Below are 22,515 nucleotides of genomic sequence, written 5' to 3'. Positions count from 1 at the left end.
CCAGCCTCCCCAGGGCCTGTTTCTTCACCCGCGCGGTGGGCGCAGCCGGGTGGCCACGGGCGTGGAGAGGAACGCTGCCAGTGTTTCCCGAGGCCCGAGGCTTTGGACCTCCAGGGGCTGGGCGACCCTGCCCCATCTTGTGGGATGAGAGTGGACGGGGTTCCCAAGCTGCGCTTCAGTACCATCAATTTCAGAGCCTCGCAAAAAGATTCAGTCGGGGGACAGGACCACTGCGCCCCGTCCCGTCCCAGTCCGTTTAGTTTTTGCAGCTCTGGAGGTCCTAGCCCTCTCCCACTCCTCCCCCTCAGCCGGCAGGTGGGAAGTGGTACGGCCCGCCCGGCTGCAATCCTTGGTTGCCAACCCAAAAATCCTAAAAGGAGGGCAGTTTGCCCTGGCAAACAGGCCTCGGAGGAGGAGCCTGCCTGACAGGCTGGCACAGTGAGGGAGTTCCGGACTGCAGGCTGTGTGTGATCTAAATAAAATCTCATTACCCCTTTAATCGTTTGTTTCCCCGTCGTTACCAGGCTGACCAAAATAAAAAGCATAAACTTTCTAGAAAAATCGATAAGAACTCTGCTGGGTAAGAGCAAGAATCCCAGCTATGCAGGTGCTCGAAGGAAGGCGGCCTTGGAGGTGGTGGGACCCTGCCAAGTCTGAGGAAGTGTTCCTCTCCAAAGGTACTGCTCCCCAGGCTGGCCTCTGCCCATCTTACCAGTGACCCCTGGGAATCATTGGGTGCTGCACAAAAAGGCCAACCTCCGGGAGCTGGCATAGAATAGTGTCTTTGAAACCTGCTGCTCCTCGCCCCAGAATGAGACCCCAGGAAGCAGCCGCCTCCCAAGCCCCAGGACCAGAGAAGCACTGAGAATTGCTGAGCTGACCCACGCCTCTCCTGCACCTGGACTGGCCATGGAACCGAGAGGCCACCCAGGGACCAACGAGAGCAGCTGTGCTGTGCCAGGTCCGGCACCTATTCCCCGCGCCTCCCTGGCCTGCTGCTGTGCTCTCCCTGTCCACCTGGACCTCAGGGGCCCACCAGGCACAGGGACCAGGTCTTCCTGCGGGGAAGCTTCTCACCAACTAGACAGCTCAGAGCAGTTTCAAGACCCCCCTGGGGTTCCTCTGGGGGTCAAGTCCCTTGCTCTTCTAGCACCTAAAATGTACTCCCTTTCCAGCTGGCTCCACAGTTTGTATGGAACAGAGATTCTGGGATGAACTTGACCAGCTCAAAGGAATGAGCCAGAAGCGAGAGATCAAATTCAGTTCTACAGGCTGAGTGGTGGTCTGGTCTTTCCTTTACTCCTCCTCCTTCCAACCTCTAAAGTGGGGGAAACAACGGGTACTCAGGCCAGAGGTGCCTCTGTCCCCGTCCCACCACACTACAGCACCAGAACTTGACGAGGAACCCATGTTCAGGACAGCTTCCTAGATCTTTCCACACTGAGTCTTCTTAATACTTGGCCCTGCGCCAGAGCCTATGCCTCTAGACCAGTGGTCGGCCAACTGCGGCCCCTTGAGTGTGGCTCTTCCACAAAATACCATGTGCGGGCGGGCACGTACAGTGCGATTGAAACTTCGTGGCCACACTCAAGGGGCCAAAGAGCTGCATGTGGCTCGCGAGCCGCAGTTAGCCGACCACTGCTCTAGACACACCCGCAGCCTGACCCTGGGCCACTCCGGCTCCTGGGGGCAGACACAGCCAATCTTCTGCTCAAGACATGTTATTGCTAAGGACAAGGTGATGCACCAGTTTTCAAAATAATTTGGTTTATAGCGTTCATAAGTAACAAAAACCAGGGAAATATTATAAATCTGATTCTTGTATACACAGGGTACAGGTGTGAAGCCCTCCAATCCTGGGCCCAGGCAAACAAATTCATGAGGAGCAAAATCCTGTTTAACCCCTTCAGTGTTGCCCCCCAGTCCCACCCTCACCCCCCCATATCCACTCCCTCCCATCCCCAGACCAGGGGCAAACCTGCCCCTGGCCATCAGTGGCCCCAATTCATCTTAACCCTCCCAGCTCCCACACTGATTGCAATTTTCTGTCGAATCACCACCAGGCTCTGCCTGCTTCCATCATTAAGATCCTCCTGCATGGTATTCCCCACCCACACCCTCTAATACTGTGCCACAGGGGCTCTGTGTCTAGAGAGATGTGGGCACACACCCATGTGACCCCTCTCTTCTTCAAGAGGGGACAGAAGAGAGGTGGCCTTAGCTCCTTAGTATCGCAACACTGCAGCTCTGCCAGCATTCCCTTGAGGCAGTTCAAGGGACAGACGCCACACCCATCTCCAGCCAACCCCAGGGGCCCTTATTCAGCTCAGCTGAGGGCAGAATTTCACATTTTGTTTGCCCTGGATAGGCAAAGGGAGGAAGTAAAGGCCAGGGGCTGGCAAAAGCTGGTCCAGACCAAACACACACACACACACACACACACACACACACACACACACACACATACACACACACACATAAATACAAAAGGGGGAAGGGAGGGAGCAAGCACCAGCACCTCTTCCTAGTTGGTGCAGGTGATCATTAGGAAACTAAGTTCTAGGCCGAGAACAGGGCAACCAGTCCAGCTAGCGGAGTCGACCCCATTAGAGACCATGCAGCCACAGCATTCCTGTGCTCAGCCCCTCGGTGGGAGCTCAGCGGCTGCTGCCACAAGTCCAAGAACGGCTTATCCTTTCACTAGAGGTGAATGCGATGAGGGTGGGGTGAGAAGACGATGGGGTTGGTTATTTCATTCCTTTGCATTTTACAACTTCATTTTAGAGACTTCAGAGTTCGAAGGGTCTGCTGTGCTGTGGAACCTCCAGAGTGTTCTCGCCTTGGTGGCTGGGAATCTCTTGGCTCCTGGAAGCACCTACTCCATGATGGCCCGGTAGAGTGCAGGCTCAATGTAATCTTCCCGGTATCTTGAGTTGATAACTCGCTGCCGTTTCTTTTCCTGTTTAACCTCCTTCTCTGTGAAAATCTCGTTGAAGCGCATGTCTGAGGCTACTGACTACAGAAGAACAGGCAAGCCAAATGAGCACTTTGTGGCCAACCACCATGAGAAAAAAACAAAGGGCACATCCTTGCCTTGTTCCCTCCCCCCCAGTAATCTTCCCGGTATCTTGAGTTGATAACTCGCTGCCGTTTCTTTTCCTGTTTAACCTCCTTCTCTGTGAAAATCTCGTTGAAGCGCATGTCTGAGGCTACTGACTACAGAAGAACAGGCAAGCCAAATGAGCACTTTGTGGCCAACCACCATGAGAAAAAAACAAAGGGCACATCCTTGCCTTGTTCCCTTCCCTCCCCGCCCCCCGTCAGGAACCAAGGGCACACAGAACACACTCACCAGTCTAGACTTGACTCTCTTGGGAAGCTCTTCATCCAGCGTGTATACATCATCTCTCTTAACCACCAGCTGTGAGCCATCCTCAAACTCCACCTACCAAGGAAACACAGGCTTTGCTAAGATATCCCTGACTCTCTCTCTGGGCCACCATGCACACTGGCCATTTCCTGCAGTCATGGGAAGCAATCAGAACACTGAAGGACTGCCATGTTTGAAGCCACAGCTGGCAGACTGGACACAGGGCAGCCCCTAGCTCTGAAAGGGCTGTTCCTGAGTCCCTCAGCTCTCTGAAGAGCAAAGACACACCTCTGGCCCGAGAGGAAACACTGAATTAATCAGGTACTCTCCCAACCCCCAAGCCTTTGGCTACCTGGTACATCTGGATGGGGTGGGAGGCCACGAACTTGGCTCCATAGACTTGGCCATCTGTCCACCGCACTTGAACCACGTCCCCTTCAGCAGGAGGACCCAACTGGAGACAATCCTGACTCTGAGGGAACAGGAAGAGAAAAGAGTGAAAGGATGTCCATCTGAGCACAGTGGTAACCACCATCTACCTCAGGAAAGAACAGACCAGGACGAATTCCTGCTCCTGTGGAAATACTCAAGGCACTTGCTCACGCCGAGGCATGATGATGGTCTTAAGCGAAAATACTGTGTAACTGTTTGAGTTGTGAGTTGAAGCAGCTGCTCATTGCATGGAACATAAGCTTTACTTGAAAAAATGACAGAGCAACTAACTATGGTTACGGTTACAAACGTATTCAGACTTGGGTATTGGCAGACATCTTGAAAATGAATGAAGTGAACCTGCCTCTTCAAAGAAAACAACTGACAGTATCAAGTATTGCCAATGACAAAAATCTAAGCTTTCAAACACAAATTAAAATTTCAGTAAAGTTTTATCACCAAATTGAGCTTGAAGCTTCCCAAAATTTAAAGATTTTTCTGAGATTAGTTATACAAATGAATGTGATTTTGACAGTGTATAAGAAAATTTAACATTGGAAAAGTCTGCAGAGCCCATTGCACCAATATGTATAATGTTATAAAATCATGCACAGGTGAGAGATCCATTCTCAGTACAGACAGACCAATGGACTTTAATGTAACAGACATGCAAAGTTCACTGACCTGCTTTCAGATTCAATTATCTGAAAGGCTAGTAAAATACTCCTCCCCTTTCCAATTCCATTTGTCTGCAAGACTAAATTTTCTTCACATATTTTAACCAAAGCAATAAATTGCAATGGAATGAAGACATGACATTAAAGATATTTGTAAAATTATAGAAAAATGGCATTCTTCCTAATATTTTTGTTTTAAAAGGAAGTTATTTTTACCCTCAACAAGAAAGATAAGTAAACTTTAAAAAAAATAAATAAAAGAAAGTTATTTTTCATTATAGGTTAATTCAAACCAATCAATCTCAGTTTTAACTTCTAATAGAGTAAATACTGATAGACATAACCCACAAAACACAAGTTGTTTGAGGTCCTCAGTAACTTGTAGGGAGAGTCCCGAGATCACTGTCTCTAAGTTAGAGATAATACCACCCACTTCTCAGAGTGGGTATGAGAGCTGACAGAAACACTTGACGTAAAGCACTTAGCATACTGCCGGGCACATTGGAGAGCTTAATAAATCATACCTATTTTATTCCCATAAACACTGTTACTATCATCTTTTCTATCTTGTTATAACTAATAAATGTGCTTTTAGTAACTGCATTGCTAATGTGGCATAAACGGGGAAAATGCCCGATTTGTTAAAAGGAGTGGCTCAGTCCCACTACCTTGATGCTTAGTTTAACACATGAAAAAGCAAGGCAGGGGTAGGGGAAACCTGAACTAAGTCCTGAATATTGAGCCAGGAAAGCTGGGATTGGGTCCAGGCAGGGCTTGTGTCTCAGGTGTTGATGAGATAAGCAGGCCAGAGGTGTCTCCAAGCAGTTTCTGCTCAGCCCCAAAACCTTCTGCTATAAAACCCCAAAAGCTGCCCAGTAGGTGTGGCTCAGTGGTTGAGCGTCAACCTTATAAACCAGGTAGTCACAGTTCAATTCCTGATCAGAGTACACGATTTCAGGTTCCATCCCCAGTTGGGGACATGCAGGAGGCAGCAGATCAATGATTCTCTCTCATCATTGATGTTTCTATCTCTCCCTCTCCCTTCCTCTCTGAAATCAATAAAAACATATTTTAAAAAAATAAAAAAAGAGAGAGAGTTAGCTGGTTAATTCTCCCAAATCCACACAGCTACTAAGCAATGGTGCTGGTTCATGAACACAGGCCTGATCCCAGAGCCTGGGCCCCCTCACAGCAGAATGCCTTCAAGGGTAGTTTAGACCAAAATACAAGCATGTTTCAGAGAAATGCAGAAAATGCTGACTCCTATGAGCTCCTAGAGCAGGTGCAGGGAACCTTTTCTGCCAAGGGCCATTTGGATATTTATATCATTCATAGGCCATACAAAATTATCAACTTAAAAAATTAGCCTGCTATATTTTGTCAAACATTTAATTAATTACCTCACGTCTAAAGCCTTGGCAGGCCCAGACCAAATGATTTCGCAGGCCTTATGCGGCCCGCAGGCCAGACATTCCCACCTCTGTGCTAGAGGACGCTCGGTCCCCCAGCAGCAGGCAACTTCATTTGCATGGAAAGACCAGTACAGTACAAAGGCTTTTTTTGTTCTGGGCCCAACTGATGAAACCGTGGGTTTGACTAAAAAAGGAAGGCCCACAACCAGTCTCCCAGCCAGACCCAGAAATACCCCAGTCCCAAACTGCCCAAGAGGCTCCTTTCAGAAGTTACCACTATGTCCTCAGGATAGAGATTGTCGCTGAAGGAGCCATCATCAAAGTTGACTTCATAGAAGGTCTCGGTGGTGAGCCTGACCACCTCACACTGGTAGAAGCGGCCGTTCTTGTGCTTGCTAATGACCTTCTGGCCTGCGGTGATGCTCTGCAAGGCCCCCTTGGCACGCTGGAAAAACAGAGGCTTGAGTTACTCCCACATGGACTTGATAGGTCTGGCAAATGGGGCCCAAAATCAACTGGTCCCTCTTTACCAGGGAAAGATAGCAAAGGAATGAAACAGTAAACAGGAGTAAGAGATGAGAATTGAAACAGGTCTTTCCAGATATCTACACCCCAGCTAGGACAATGGAAGAGACTAATATCCTAATTGCCTGTATAAATGTAGCTCTTTTCTAGTTCCTAGTCCACAACTATCTTCATACCATACTGTCTTACCCCAAACTCCCTGAACAGACTCCTCTGACTTCCCTGTTTGTTGACAGGAACTGACCAAATAGCACCTACTAACACACACCACTTAAGCACACATCAGCGTAGGCATCCAGCAGGTGATCCGAGGCCTAGGGCCCCCGACAGTGCTCCACACAGACCTCAGCACTAGCTCGGCCTCGCCGCGAGGGCACAAACACTGCGTTTCCCTGGACGCCCTCGGTTGCACACGACAGTGGCTCTCCAGTGCAAGTGCCCTGCCGTCTCTGGGACCTGCACATCACCCTTCTCATTCTCAACTCGTCTTTGACGTAAATGGGCTCCCAGAGCACCTGTGGCCTCGTGTCCACTCCTCCCCACACTGCCCATGCACTGCCCATGCTGGTCTTCCTGCTGTTCGCGGAGCACATGTGCCAAGCATGTTCCACCTTGGTGTGTTTGCACTGCTGTTCCCTCTACCCCAGTTATATGCATGCTGTTCCCTCACATCCAAATGTCAACTTATTGATGCCATTCCTCACGACCTCCTCTTCCACTCCCCTCATCCTGCCTCAATTTTATCCATCGTACTTCTCCCATTGGATATAAGTCTCCTTGTTTCATGACATGTAGTACATGCCCAATAAATATGTGAAGAATGAATTAATAAAAGAAATACTCAACAGTACCCCCGTTTTCTCACAGCATCAGCAGCCTAAGGCCACCCATTTAAGGATGTAAGTGCAACTGATAATCACAAAATCACTACCCTTTCACAACAAAACTTCTACTTCCCTCCCAGAGCCAGGACTCAATGCTACCTCAGGCTTTTACTCCTCCAGAGTCTCATTCTTACATCAACTATTTTTCCATCTTCCTAAGCCTCTAACTAACCGCAGACCACCACTCATGCTCAGAAAAAAATGCTTCTATGAAAGACGAGGATCCAGCCAGCCAACAGGACTTCAGTAGAGGGAAAGGGTTAGATGTGACCCCAAAGCTCTACCTATATGTTCCCATTTCAGACCTCATGTCTCTCCTAGGCTAACTGGTCTATCTCCCTGACTCAAAGTCTTATTATTCCTTCAATCCACAACTATCCAGACTGACGAATTTTTAAAATGTAGCTCAAAATCATAATATTGGAACAGTTCTCCTCGTCTAATGGCATTACAGAGTCCCAGCGTTCACCCTACAGAGCTGCTTGCCCTTCAGTATTGTCCCCGCCAGGGGCTCAGGACCAGTCTTACATGTTCATTCTCCTGAGACTTACCTGTTCTGTTTCTGAAGCCTGGATTGCCCTCCCACTCCCAATTACTACTTATTGTTTAAGACCCACTTCAAACACTACTTTCTACCCACACTCTTCCATGAAATTCCTCTAGCTAAAATTACATGGACCTTTCTCTGAGCTTCAACATTTAGAGAAGTTCAAAATCTCCACTGTATGGTAGCTGATGGTCAACTGCTGGAAGTGCTCCCCATCGGTTCACATTACAGAGCTTCTGCTATGTCCCCAACACTGTGTTAAGTAGTAGGGACACTCGGATTAATAACATTTGGACCTCAAGGAGTTTATCTTGGAGGAGAGGCAAACAAGTAAACAGATGATCAGAATGAATCAACCACAAGCAGTTTGGTGCCACTGAATTAGGAAGCGCCAGGCAGGGAGTAGAGATGGACGGGGGCCATCTCTTAATGCCTTCCTCATTAGCGCTCTTCATAAAGCACAAAGCTTGAGGAATATTTGCTGACACAATAAGCGAACAGCCTGCAGAGAAAATGATCCTGGAAACTGTCAAGAGGATTCTAGAATGGCACCCTCCCTCACCTCCAAATTAGGAATCCTGTGCCGAAAGCAGGTAATGAAGACGACAAAAGGCCAGTCATCCGGCTGCATCATCACTCCTGCAGCCTGGGCACAGCTCACGTGGAAGGCAGTTGGGCAACGGCCGTGAGAACACTGCACACAGCAGCCGGCAGTTCTTTTTCTCCGCTTCTTACAGAAGACGCATTTCTACGACACAGGAAGCAAGCTGATGATCCCAGGAACTAGCAATGCAGTCTCCTCTATCTCTCCCCGCCCCAAAAATGCAGAGCCAGGCCAGCAGGAGTCAACCTCCTTCCCAAACAGGGGGGCGCACACACCCTCTTGATCTCATGTCTGATTCTGGGTGTCCTCATCAAGTACTTTAACCACAGGGTGAGTATCACAAACCCTGGCCAAAACCAAGGGGTATAAAAAAATAAAAATAAATAATAAAAAAATAAAATAAAAAACATAAAATTAAAATAAAATAACCAAGGGGCAAAGGCTGGCCACTGGCCGAGCAGAGATTGCCCTCAGAAGCGCTAAGTGACTAGGAAACAGAGTGAGGATGTGGAGTCTGCAGGCCCATCTTGTCTTCCTTACCAGCTTGAAGCGCGGCAGGGGAATTTTGCTCACGTCCACTGGACTTCTTTCTGCGATGTTGACAAACCTCGCTTCCAGAATCGCCACAGCACAGGAGACATGGACCCACCTGCCAGAAGGGAAAGGCTACCTCAGTCACGTCTGGCTCCAGCGCCCTGCGGCCTCCTCACCGCAGGCTGGCCCGCAGATGGTGCTTCCGCCCTCACCCAACATGACCTCCAACTCCACCAGCAAGTTCCCGGGACCCCGTGAGGTAAGAACCACAGTGTCTCCACAATGAGTGTGGAAACAGGTCTGCCCTGGGTTAGCACGGGGCTGCACTTCTTCTACACTAACGCGCTCACAATCTGTTGCACAATGAGCAGAGCTGATTGAGTGTGGCAGGTTTGGGGAAGTGAGAATAAATTAGAGAGCTCTAGCTACACCTCTTTTACTTTAAGACCTGGGTGCTTCCTCAAATGATCTCCAACTGTGCCCCCATCTGCCAATACTCACAGCTTTCCCCTGCAGCCTTTGCTCAAACCCTCCCCTGGGCTGAAATGACCTCTTTCTTCTGCTCCCTTCATCCACAGCAGACTCACTCTTTAAGGTCTGGTCCAAGCACCCACTTACTCGACAGGTCTGTTCAACAGACATCCTCAGAGGGTGAAGTAAGTTCTGGGCATTACAGGAAACTGTCGTGCCCGAAGATGAGAATGAAGATGGTGAAAGCACTTACAATCAGCCAGGTGGAAACCTACCACAGTCAGTGGTAGTTGGGACTACAAGGAGCTGTCTGCTCTGTAACAGGGCTATTATATGAGAGTGGAACAGATTTTTTTGCATGGCCCTACAGGGCCGAACAGGGATTATAAAGTAAAGGTGCAAAGCTCAAGCCGAGCCACTTCCACTCCAAATACGGAAGGACTTTAGTGGCGCTATCTTGGAATTGTGAGGAACATGATGACCTCAAGTAATGCCAGCAAGTGCCTTTAAAGGAGTGGGAGCAGCAAGCAGAGCAGCGCCCATCTGAACAGCACGAAGGCGGTTCCTGTGCGGCAGGAGGCTGGACAGAATGCTGCTCCAGGTTCCCACAGGATTTTAGCTAGAAGCAGGGTATGAACCACGGCTGCCCACCAACCTGCGTGCACCAAACCCCGTTCAACTCAGAACAACTAAGTGAAGACCAAGCACAAAGACTCAGCTCAGTGAAGATGGGCTCCTGACAGCCGAGCAGCCCAGCTCCGGGCTAAGGCCAAAAAGTTCTGTAGGTTTGGTTCAGCAGTGAGTAGTCCTGGCTGAGCTCTCCTCAATGTCCCCCTCTCCTCCTTAAGGACACTCGCCCTCATTCTGAACAGGAGGTGTGAGGAGGGAGAGCCTGCCTGTGGAAAGCGCTCACTAGCCGTGGCTGCGGCACCTCTGCACCGGCCCGGCCACAACAAAATAACTGCCCTCACTTCCAGCCCACAAAGCCCTGCAACCATCTCAACAGGATCCTCTCGGCCTCGAGCGATCATCTTAGCACCTGCCAAGGAGCTGCTCACAGCTCTTCCTCACATGGAAGATGGACTTGGAAAGGGGACTTCTTGACTCCCCCGGCATCTCATTTCTAAATTAGTCTTGAAGATGCTACTCCAGCTCCAAACCTCCTATCATTCTGATGAGCAGCCACTGCCCGAGTGCCTCGCATGCTGCCACGGAACTGCACGTTTCAGACACTTCTTGCAAGCTCACCTGTCGTCATTGGCTCTCTGTAGGGCTCCTCCTCGTAATGAGCATAAACAGCAGTCCTGCCAAGAAGGGAGGGGAGGGGATGGTTACCACCGAGTCATCAACACCCAGTCTGCTCCCCCTTGACTTCCTTTGGGCAGCTGCAGCCTCCACATAAGAAAGCAGCCAAGTGTCATGTGGGCTTCGCCCACGCAGCCCTGTAACCAGGACTCCCCGGAGGAAGACGGAGAGGCCACTCGGGGCTAAAGTGCACCAAGTATTCGCTTGACTTAACATAATCCTCTTTGCTGTTACTGTTAATAACAACAACTATAAGCAAAGGCACGAAGGGCACCCTGTTCAGACCAGAGGCACTGTGGGGTTCTGACTGCCTCTTATGTGGGTACTGCCAGGTTTGGGGGTGGGGGTGGGGCGGGGTGATGAAGAGAAAGCTAGAAACTGAACCATCCGAGCCCCATTCTGGTGCTCAAACCCAGTGGCTAAGTTCTTTAAAGGGGGTTAGGGCTCGTCCACAGGAGGACCTCTACTTGGTCCTGACACCACAGAGCAAACACAGCTTCCAGATTCCACCCAGGCCCTGCCATGGGCGGGCAGCACACATCTCACTATCATGGCGATTTACTCTGAGAATCCTCGCTCTAACAGTGCTGTGTCCCAGGCCCCGTGCAGACTGCTGGGGAGAGGAAGTCCACAGGAAATAGTCTGACCCTGCTCGGGCCCCAGGTCTCACAGGGAAGAGAGGAACAGTGTGGGCGCACTCACCTCCTCCAGGGCATTGGCTGAACATCGAGAACACATCCAGTCTTCAGAAGCCTTTGCAGGGGGGACGCCATAGCAACCTACCAGGGATACCGAGGTGAGCAAATGAAACCCGGGGGCCAGAGTCAGAATGAAGATTTGCAACTCTATTCTACACAGCACGTCCCAAAGCTACAACCAAATTTTACAGAAACCCCTGAATTCCAGCAAGGCCCCTCAGGTCTAGCCTCAAACGGTCAGAAACTGTAGATTCACTGGTTCCAACACCTAGTGAGGAGTGAGGACAAATCCCTCCCAGTAAGTGAACCAAGAGGCCAGCACAGAGCCGGCTGTGAAAGCACAGACCCGGAGTCACAGGAAACTCAAACCCAATCATAACCAACTCCCCAAGGACAACAAGCAATCTTTGCTCTGGGAGCCTGGGGGACTGGGGAGGCCACGGAGAGGCTGGGGGAGAAGCCAATGGAGGCAAGGACTTTCGACGAGCAGGCCCACGCCCCCCGGACCGGAAACGGGGAAAAGGTGAGGCACTCACTGGCGTGGACCCGGACACTGCACTTCTTGCAGGAAACGAGGATGCTGGTGCCATCCTCCTCGAGGTACGGGGTGGAGAGGTTGATGTCCGTGCTACAGCCAGTCGTGGTGAAGCACATTTCTGGAATCAATGGCTTGGTCCTCTGCTTCTGGGGGGCTAAATCTGGAGCATCCGCACAGTTCTGACTGAGGCCTCCAAACTCAACCTACGAGAGAGCGAGAGCACACCTCAGTGAGCATGCCTGCGCCCTGGGCTTCCACCTGCTCCGTCAGCAGGAAGCTGGCTCTCTCACTGATATGACTGTGGCTGTGGCTCCCGGGTGCACAGCCATTATCCCCGAGCTGCTAATTGAAGTTACCTCTAATGACTCAAATTCAATTTCTCACAGCAGCACCAAACAAAGGCCCCTCAGGGACAACTGGGAAACGGGAGCGAGGTAAGAGGCAACTGGGATTTCAATCTTCCCAAACCAAGTGGTAATAAAATGCACCGAGACGTTAGCAAGGCTGCTACTGCGGGCTCCCCTATGTGCTGCACCGCACAGTAGCCCCACCCAGGCAGCTCGCCCAGAGCAGGTGCCCCCTACGGGCCAGCACTGATTTCCCGGGTGGTCCATGTCCTCAGGTCACCTGCGCTGCAGGGAAGCCTGCGATTCCCGCCTGGGGGCCCTTCAGAAAAGCATTATGTCCGCGTACTTCTCCTGGCAAACATCCTGACTACGAATATCTGCCGTCTCTGCCGCTGGGTGGCACCATCACCCCCACTGCAAGGATGGAACCCAGAAACATGTCATCCCTAAGCCCACGCCACTCATGAAAGTGAGCCGCACTCGGTGGATCTGCTGACAGTACAGCAGGCCTTTCACTTCACCTCACAGGCAAGGGCACACGTAGACCTTTTTGTTTTGCTTTTCGTCAATGGAAAGAAGCAGTGAGTTCAACCCAAAATGTGTTGGTCTGAAGTTCCATTCTTTGGCAAGCATGAACCTGGCACCCTGCCAGGCTCAGTGGCAGCCATGCCACTTTAACCACCATCGGAAGACTGGTTATTTACATGCCACCCTGGGCAGGTCACAGCTGAGACGGAGCTGGTCACCTGGGACAGGCTGCTGTGGATGCCTTCCTGGCCTCCGAGAGCTGGATCCAGAGAGACCCATAACGGTGAAGCCATCAAATGCCCAGGAGCGGGAGGGGCACAGCCGAGCTCAGCCTCAGCACCTCCCCACCCCCTCTCCCCCATAAGCCCTCTGCTCCTACCCTCCCAAGCTCCTTTTCACCACTGCCAATACCCACTGTGGAAATGGGACAGGAAAGGAGAGGATCTGGCTTTTCATCTGAAATCCAGACTAGAGTAAAGAAACACTTCATCCTCCAGGCTGACTGGTCAGGACTACAAACCACCTGGAAGGAATAATCACTGACTAGAATGATGACGAAAGAGCAGATTCCTCTGCAAACAGTGTGTGTGCCCGGGGCACCCCCACCCTAAGCCCCATCATCAGCTCTTCTCCAAAGCACTCTCCCATGAAGACTCGCATGGTCGGGTTATCTGCCCACAAACGATGACCGGCACGTGGAAGGGAGGAGAACACCAGCAAAGCGTGCCTTCCCAAGGCGGCCAGTGACAAGCTGTGTGCCCACAATTAAACCTCCTTCCCTCTGACTGCTGGTCCTCGGCAAACAGAGGGGATGGAGTGGGCTCACCTGATGGTAAGTCTGAAAGATCATACAGACAGAGCAGTGAGGGGCCTGCTGGGCCATGGTCTCATTGAATTCCTTTTCGGCCTCGAAGTTCGGGGGTCGGTTCTGCCATAGTTGGCTCAGGGGCTTGGCCCAGGCCTCTGTCTCCTCAGCCTCCTCCTCGGGGGTCAGCTGCTCAGATGTCTCTAGAGAAGGAAGCAGAGCAGGAGTTAGCACATCCGCGGCTCTGCCGGGGAGCACATGAGCTCAGCCAGGACTCTTGGTCCCAGGTGTGGACTAAACCCAAGACCCTACGGTGATAAAGGCAAAGGGCAGAAGTGATTTTCAATAAAGTGTCAATACTTGGGTGACAGTGCGGGGAGTCCTGCCTGCAGCAGCCCTTTCTCTGGCCAGAACCGTTCAGGGTCTCTGCTCTCCCGCTTGGCGCAGAAGTCCGCCTGCTCTCCCCGCCGGACAGCTGCCCGCCCTCACCCCTCTGCCCAAGGGCAGCGGAGAGAAACCCTGCCTAGAAACCGTGCTACTTGCTGCCTCCAATGTCAGCATGTTGAGTCCTTACCTTTCAAGTTTTCTCTCTATTTGCACTGAAGGGAAACAAGGATAAAAAACAACAGGGAAGGGAGAGGGAGAGAGAAAAAAAAACAAACAAAAAAAAAACAGGGAAATGCCAAGGCTATGAGTGTTTAGATCACTGCCTCTGGTCAGAACTTTCCGGCTCCCTCTGGAAAGGTCAGTGGGCTCTCTGCCTTTTCTGGTACGGGCTCACCAACCCTGCTGGCTCTGCCTCCGAGGAAGGCAGAGTGTGTCCAAGATGAAGCCTTGTCCCAGCTGCAGGATGTAACACCTGAGTCTAGACCAGGGGCTGGCAATGAACCAAATCCAGCCCACTCAGGGAGCTAAGAATTGTTTGTGCTCACAAATGGTGGCGTTGTATTAAAATAAGGCTTATTTCTTTTCTAATTAAAAAACCACCTTTGTGTCTGTAAAAGAAAAAAAGAATTGTTTTTGCATTTTCTTTTTTTTTCTTTTCTTTTTTTTAAAATACATTTTATTGATTTTTTACAGAGAGGAAGGGAGAGGGATAGGGAGTTAGAAACATCGATGAGAGAGAAACACCGATCAGCTGCTTCCTGCACACCTCCTACTGGGGATGTGCCCGCAACCAAGGTACATGCCCTTGACCGGAATCGAACCTGGGACCTTTCAGTCCGCAGGCCGACGCTCTATCCACTGAGCCAAACCGGTTAGGGCTGTTTTTGCATTTTCAAAGGGTTGGGTGAAAAACAGAATATGTGATGGAGATATGAGGCCCACAAAGCCTGAAATACTTACTATCTGGTCCCTCACAACCCCTCATCTAGATAACAAGGCATATCTCTTCATTACTCTAGACAGCAGAGCATATACTTCATCGGGCTTCAGTACTGCCTACAAAGGAAATCCCCTCTGGGCACATCTTCCCAAAAGAAAGGGACACACGCTGAATGAACACAAAAAACTGCTCACAAAACAAGTTGCACACTTTCCAGTTCCCCCAAATCATCGAAAGAAGATGGCATAGCACACTAGCTGCTCCCAGTAGAAATAAAGTCAAGAGGGTAAGGAGCCCTAGCCGATTTGGCTCAGTGGATAGAGCGTCCGCCTGTGGACTGAAGGGTCCCGGGTTCAATTCCTATCAAGGGCACATGCCCAGGTTGTGGGTCGATCCCCAGTGTGGGGTGTGCAGGAGGCAGCTGATCAATGATTCTCTCTCATCACTGATGTTTCCTTCTCTCTCTCTCTCTCTCTCTCTCTCTCTCTCTCCCCCTTTCTCTCTGAAATCAATAAAAACATATTTAAAAAACCAAGAAAAGAAGGTAAGGGAAGCCCCATAACTCTAACATGATGAATGAGGGCAATCATGGCCAGAAGCAGCAGCCAATCCCCAATAAACTGATGCCCAGATTTTCTCCTTGTGCTCCCCCAAGTGAGGGAAGTCTGAGAAATTATAATCGGGATGCCCCTCTTTGGTAAGTGTTCAAAAAAAAGGCCCCCGTATGGAGCCACTGACAGGAGCCTGGCTGTGCCAGCCCCACATGAGGGCCTCATGGGATCACTACATCTCCCCTTGTGTGGGCACAGCAATCCCCAGCTACAGCCCCTCCGAGGGCCTTCTCGGTTCTTCCCACACAGAAGTGCTTTCCAAGAGGCCCTGGAGACCGTGCAGAGCAGTCCAGGAACGCTCTGGTAGACGGTGCACCAGGTGCCCATCCACTTGTTCCCTCTGGCAGCTCCAGCTCAGGGCTCAGTGTAGATAAACCGCTATCTAGTCCACCTTTATAGTCATGTTTAATTTACGGGGATCTGGCAGCTGCCATGAGTGTGACCTCAGGGAAGGAGCAAATCGGAGCAACGTGAAGCCAATGCAGACAATTAAAATCAACCCCAGGAGCCCCATCCTCAGGCCCTGCCAGGAACCATGGTGTCAACCCAAAGCACAGATATTGTCTGCATCCTGGCCAAACTAAGAGTGACCAAGATAGGACCGAAGAAGCAGAACAGCCTCACAAGCACAAGAGAAAAGCTAACGCCCCGACATCTGTTCTGTTTACAAAACCATGAAGTGGCCAAAAATCATCCCGTTTGTGAGTATTAAATGATGTAGAGAACTGTTCACTATGTTATGTGAAAACTGCAGGATTCAAAGGTTTACAGTTTACATATATAAACTTCATTGAGCTGTACAGTTAAAACGTGTGCATTTCACTGAAGGTTATGGCTCACATGAAAAAAATTTCAGTGGGGAGGGGCACACTAGGCTAAAAGAGACTAAAGAAACACAACTTCCAAATGTGTGACCCTAGTTTGGATTGTACTGGTTTAAAGGGGAAAAGCTATAAAACACATTTTGGGGATAGGCAGGGAAAAATGAAGATGGACCGAGGACTGGCGGCTATTATGGAATTAGTGCCTATTTTCCTAGGTGTGATCACAGTAGTGTTTATAGAGGAGGCCATCCTCCTTAGCAGAAGCTGTCAGTGTATTTTAAGTGAAGTGGCTTTATGACTACAACTTACTTTCCAGCAACATGGCAAATACGTACGCAGTACGCATATAAATAATGCAGGTGGGACAAGCCATTACGGCACAATAGTAACAGCTATTGAATACAGGAGGCGGCACCGGTTTTTATTCTTTCAACTTTTCTACATTTGAAATGTTTATCATAAAAAGTTGGGGGGCTGTATATTATGATCTCAATTACATTATTATGAAGCTATACATGGACATAATATCTGACCAGAAAAGTCAGTAAGATTAACGCTTTAAAATGTTCAGTATCAAGTAAAATGACCTTTACAGGGTCATTTTGTTGTCCTCCTTATAACTTTTCTGTTCCTCTACAACCTATACTGCTTTAGAACACCGGGAGGGGGGGGGGAATTATGAAGCGAGGCTGTTGCCACCCAGAGAACCTGAAGCCCCCAGGGGGCGAGAGGAAGGCCAGAGGATTTCCTAAGACTCTGGCTCAAGGTCCGGCCTATTTCCGACTATAGGGTCTCAAGACACTTTCCCCACCCAGCTTATCAGGACCCTTCTACCAAGGAAAGCAGTGGAGATGGGACTGACATTAGATCAAAAAGGACGGTGGGACCTGTACAGAAGGCTGGTAAGGCCCTGGACCTTCCCACCAGCCTGTGGCATGAGGAAGGACAGGACAGGACAGAGTAGGAAAGGGTCTGGCAGTCGTCAGGAGTGACAGGGGGCCTGGTCACAGACTGAGGCTCGTCAGCGCTAATCCTACTGGACCTCTGGGCTCCAGGCAGCACAGGGGACAACCACTACCTGAGCTCCAACGACAAACTTCCGGGTTCCCCACATCCCCACCTACTCCCCTGTCTCCTTCACAGGTTTGCAACTGTGGGGAACACCCAAGTGCGGCGGAGGCGACAGCACTGCAGGGCCACCGCAGAGTGCCTGGGCCTGCAGACGCCCCTGTGACTGCACAGAACCCCAGGACTTAAGAACCGCACTTGGAATGTCAGGAAAAACTCTGAGCAGGCCACATCCAAACAGAACAGAGGCTGCTCTCCCAGACATAGATGGAACCAACAAGTTTTAGACAAATATTTACAAAGAAAGGCCTGGCCGAGAAAGGAGCAAGGTGTGGGGAAATGGTCTAATAGAACGTGACCCCTGCACGCAGGAGTGATGCTGACTCCGTGTGCAGGAATGTGCTGGAAGAGTGAGGACGTTAGGGACCGCTTAACTGATGTCCGCGTCTCAGATGATCAGACTTTTAGTCAGATCTGAACCACACTGATTAGTGCCAGTGTCTCCAAATGTACATCAAAAAGGCCCTCAGGAGCCTCCATTGGAGTGAGCAGGCAGGGCACAGGGCGCAGGGCTGCAGGCCCCGCCTCCATCCCACCAGAACAACCCTGCTTTTGATTCACATTTTATGAATGAGTAAGATCTCACTTAGCCAAAGGGTCCTTTGGCTAAAACAAACAGGAAAACCCATACTCAAATTTGATAGTGCTATCATAAAAATAAAAAATTTAGAAACACGCACCCCAACATATGTATATTCATTAAGGAATGTGCTGGAAGAGTGAGGACGTTAGGGACCGCTTAACTGATGTCCGCGTCTCAGATGATCAGACTTTTAGTCAGATCTGAACCACACTGATTAGTGCCAGTGTCTCCAAATGTACATCAAAAAGGCCCTCAGGAGCCTCCATTGGAGTGAGCAGGCAGGGCACAGGGCGCAGGGCTGCAGGCCCCGCCTCCATCCCACCAGAACAACCCTGCTTTTGATTCACATTTTATGAATGAGTAAGATCTCACTTAGCCAAAGGGTCCTTTGGCTAAAACAAACAGGAAAACCCATACTCAATTTGAATAGTGCTATCATAAAAATAAAAAATTTAGAAACACGCACCCCAACATATGTATATTCATTAATGAATTATATACACTAAGGTACTTATACACATTTTAAAACAAAAATAGACTGTAAAAGGATTTTTTTAATTCCATTCTCTTATTCCTGCACCCCAGTAATCTTCCTGCATTCCCCACTTTGAAAACCACCTAGACAACAGGCCTAAACTGGGAAGTGCAGAGACTAGAAGTAAAGGAATAAGAAAAAGGAACCAGAGGTGGTGGGGATTCCTAGCCTGAGTCACCAACGGGGAAACTTGAGAGAACTCACGTGGATGGAGAGGGAGTGGCAATTGGCCGAGTTAAACGTGCTGCATGGGGTTCACACAGCCTGTATCTGTGGCCCTTCATTTGGCAACAGAGACTTAATAAAAGAATTGAGACGGGTTCAGAAACGAGGTCAGAGTACGAGCTATAGGAATAAGAAAAAGGAACCAGAGGTGGTGGGGATTCCTAGCCTGAGTCACCAACGGGGAAACTTGAGAGAACTCACGTGGATGGAGAGGGAGTGGCAATAGGCCGAGTTAAACATGCTGCATGGGGTTCACACAGCCTGTATCTGTGGCCCTTCATTTGGCAACAGAGACTTAAAAGAACTGAGACGGGTTCAGAAACGAGGTCAGAGTAAGAGCTAAGGATCTGAGAATCCTCAGCATCTAATTAGCAACCTTAACAATCCTTTGTCATGTTAACACATTCATAGAGATTATGGGAGTGGAGAAGATTATCACTGGGAGATAAATTGATGGGAGACCAAGCCTTCCAGGCCAGGAAGGAAGAAAAGAAAGATTTGGAAGTAGGTGGGTAAGAGGAACACAAAGCAAGGAGGGTGGGCTGCCAGCAGGGAAAATCCGCAGGGACAAAGAATACAGAACTACTGAGCAGGAAGTGGCCAATGGCCTGGGAGGGGGAGGTGAGGACGTTTTTTGAGAGGTAAATTCCAGCAGAAAGAGTACGGAACGAAGGAGTAAATACATCATAGAGGCTATTTTGGAGGATCAAGGGAAGGAATGAGATCATAGCTTGGGAAGGAAATTTCCTCCAATCATATTTTAGGATAAGGGCTATGTGAGTACGGTCTATAGGCAGAGAGGAAAGAAGTTTGTGAAAGAAGAGGTATCAGGAACGATTCCCCCAAAATGGCCAGTCCTAATCCTCTCGAATGTGTTAACATGATAAAGGATTGTTAAGGTTGCTAATTAGATGACCTGAAAGTAGTGAGATAATCCTGGATTACCCAGGCGGGCCCAACACATCAAACCATGCTTAACAATGAAGAGTCAGTGAAGGGATGGAGAAACTTGGCCGGATGCTGCTGCCTTTGAAGGTGGAAGAGGGCGCAGGCCAGGGAAGGGTGGGCGGGCTGTAGAAGCAGGCCAGGCAAGGACCCGGCTCTGCTGAGAGCCGGCAGGAAGGCCCATTTCAGACTTCTGAACTGAACAACTAGAAGATGATAAATTTGTGTTGTTTTATGACTTTAAGTTTTTGATTAACTTGTTAAAGCAGCAACAGGAAACAAATAAGGGGTGGGAGGTGAAGACAGATCCCTTCATTGGTCCAAGGACTGGAAGTGGAGGGGCCGCGATTAAGAGCCCCCGAGTGCAGCTCTGGGAGAGGAGGAGGACGCTTTATTCACGCGGCGTCGGGGCCTCCTACACACCCAGCGCCTCCGTACCCAGGACGCACACTGGGTGGTGTGGCGATGCAGAGACAGGGGAGACGTCATCTCCTACCTCCAGGAGCTTAGGACCCAGCCAGAGGGCGGCTGGTGCACCAGCCTCAAGTCTGTGCCCTTCCCCCGACCATCAAGCTGCCTCTGAATAAAGCAGTCGGGTCTATTCAAATTCGAAGATCATCTCCGGGTTAAATGCTCCGGCTGCCTCAGGGCATCCACACCCTTCCTCACAGGGTGGCCTCGCCGGGCAATGTGCTGGGACTTCTCAACTCGCTCAGTAGCGCAGAAACCCCAATTTAACCAACTAGCGGAGTGAGCTCAGGCAAGCAGCAACCCACTGGTAACATGGGGGCCAGGAGTGCCGCCCCACAGGGCTCTGTGTGAGGATGCAGGGGGGAGCATGTAGGGTCTGCCAGGCCCCTGCCCCCTGAGAGCTGGAGCTCAAGCCCCCCTTACCCTCTCCCCCCAGTCCTCTGTGCCTCCTTCTCACACTGGGCACCCACGGTCAATGTCAATGTTCCTTACAGGAAGGACCAGTTGTTCTCTCCTTGCTTGGGGAACACTAACGGGAACTTTCACAGCCAACACACCGCTGTGGCCCAGTGTGCTCGTAAATGAACCCCTAAGGCTTTGGTGCTCCGGCAGCCAGTCACCAAGGCGCTTTTACCAGGGCGCCTGCCATAAGACGTGGGACACAGCTGATTACCAAGAGGCCCAAATTATACCTTGGAGGGCGGTTAAAGGAGGGGGTACACAAGGGTGCTCTTAGAAACCCAGCTGTTTCCAAATATAGATACAATGTTATCAGAACTCTCTAGGGACAGGCCCAGTGACTCAGCTCCTGCCCCTAGCTTGACTGTCGGCCCCCCATTCCACCCTATCAATTAATGTGAATGGCAGCGCCTCACTAAAACGAAACTCCCACTCCTTCCACGCTTACAGAAGGCTCATGGGCCAAGCCCTCAAGAAGCAAAGCTGAATGTGGGACAGGGCCTGGCTCCTGGAAGCTTCTCTTCCTCACCAACCTATGATAACTGTACTGAGACCAAGACTGTCAGAAAAAAGAAGTCAAGTGTTACCGGGATCCAAAGGAGAAAGAAAGGGAAGTGATGGGGAGCAACGAAAGGTTTCTGAGAGCAGTGGCTTCTGCAAAGGGCTGGCCCCCGTGAGCAGAGGAAGGTGTCTGACTGTACCAGGAGACCCTCCCACCTCGAGGCCATCTGCAGCCTGGTGACAGCTGCGCAGCACGGTGAATGCAGCTAAGGCCACTGAACTGTGCACTAAAATCTGGTTACAATGAAAAGATTTTATGTCATGTACACAGTATTTTATCACAATTAAAAACCAAACTAACCCAGCCTCAGCCACCCCCTCCTGGCTCTACCTGTGCTGGAGGCCCCACTCCCTCCCTCCTGCTCAGACCTGAAGGATCAGGTCCCTCCCCTGGCCTTTATCACCTCCAAACCTTCCCCAGGAGGCCCCCCACCCCCAACCCCCACCCTGCTCCAGCTCCTCCTCCACCAGAGGTGAGCTTGGCCACAGCTCCCACTGTCTTCAACCTTTCTCCTCCCTTGGCTCTGGACACACACTCCTAGGTCTCTCCCAGTTCTTCAAAACCTCTGGCTGTTCTTCACATTCCCCTTCTTCTGCCTGGGCCTCTAGCTCCACCCACACTGTGAAAATTGGTCCTCCCGTTTCACACAAGAGCTCTTCCATGCCCACGGACACCCACTCGGTGACTCCCAAACCTAAGGACCCCTCCTTAGCTTCAGATCGGTGTGTACACACCTCCACAGCCTGCCTCACAAGCAGGTCACACTCCACATGCCCCAGACTGAAGTCCCCTCCTGAGTCACACCCATGGATCCCTTCACTTTTCTTGTAACCTCCATCTTCCACTGATGCACCCCCTCCATCCAGTAACTCCGGCCGGAATCCCAGTCAAGCCCGGTCTGCCCTCTTCCTCGGCCAGCGCCCAGTCCTGTGTTCTTCCCTTCAGAGCAGCTCCAGGCCACCGCCTACTCCCATCCCTTCCCCCACCCCACAGCGCAGGTCCTCACTGTCCTGCTTTCAGGAACGGACTCCAAATTGGTTTCCCTATTGCAAGTCTTTTCCTCCTTTCCTGAAGAAGTATTCGATTGTAAAAATAACACGTTAATCACAAAAAATATTCGAGCAATGCATAAATGTAGGAAGTGAAAATAATCCATAATTCCACCTTC

General features: G+C 50.4%; 1 protein-coding gene across 1 annotated transcript in view; it reads right to left on the bottom strand.

The window, feature by feature from the left end:
* Positions 1-1,746: 1,746 nt before the first annotated feature.
* Positions 1,747-22,515, bottom strand: part of KDM4A (lysine (K)-specific demethylase 4A) — a 41,577-nt gene continuing 20,808 nt past the window's right edge. The window contains exons 13-22 of the mRNA XM_014540018.1: positions 13,699-13,940; positions 11,996-12,200; positions 11,464-11,540; positions 10,705-10,760; positions 8,992-9,100; positions 8,410-8,595; positions 6,166-6,336; positions 3,723-3,842; positions 3,353-3,445; positions 1,747-3,016 (exon numbers count right to left, since the gene is read on the bottom strand). Of these exons, the coding sequence (XP_014395504.1) occupies positions 2,876-3,016; positions 3,353-3,445; positions 3,723-3,842; positions 6,166-6,336; positions 8,410-8,595; positions 8,992-9,100; positions 10,705-10,760; positions 11,464-11,540; positions 11,996-12,200; positions 13,699-13,940 (1,400 nt within the window). The 3' untranslated portion in view covers positions 1,747-2,875. The remainder of the gene's footprint in view (positions 3,017-3,352; positions 3,446-3,722; positions 3,843-6,165; positions 6,337-8,409; positions 8,596-8,991; positions 9,101-10,704; positions 10,761-11,463; positions 11,541-11,995; positions 12,201-13,698; positions 13,941-22,515) is intronic.

Source organism: Myotis brandtii, unplaced genomic scaffold (genome assembly GCF_000412655.1).
Source record: "Myotis brandtii unplaced genomic scaffold, ASM41265v1 scaffold235, whole genome shotgun sequence".
NCBI classification, from domain to species: domain Eukaryota; kingdom Metazoa; phylum Chordata; class Mammalia; order Chiroptera; family Vespertilionidae; genus Myotis; species Myotis brandtii.
This window is presented reverse-complemented; position numbering and strand designations above follow the sequence as displayed.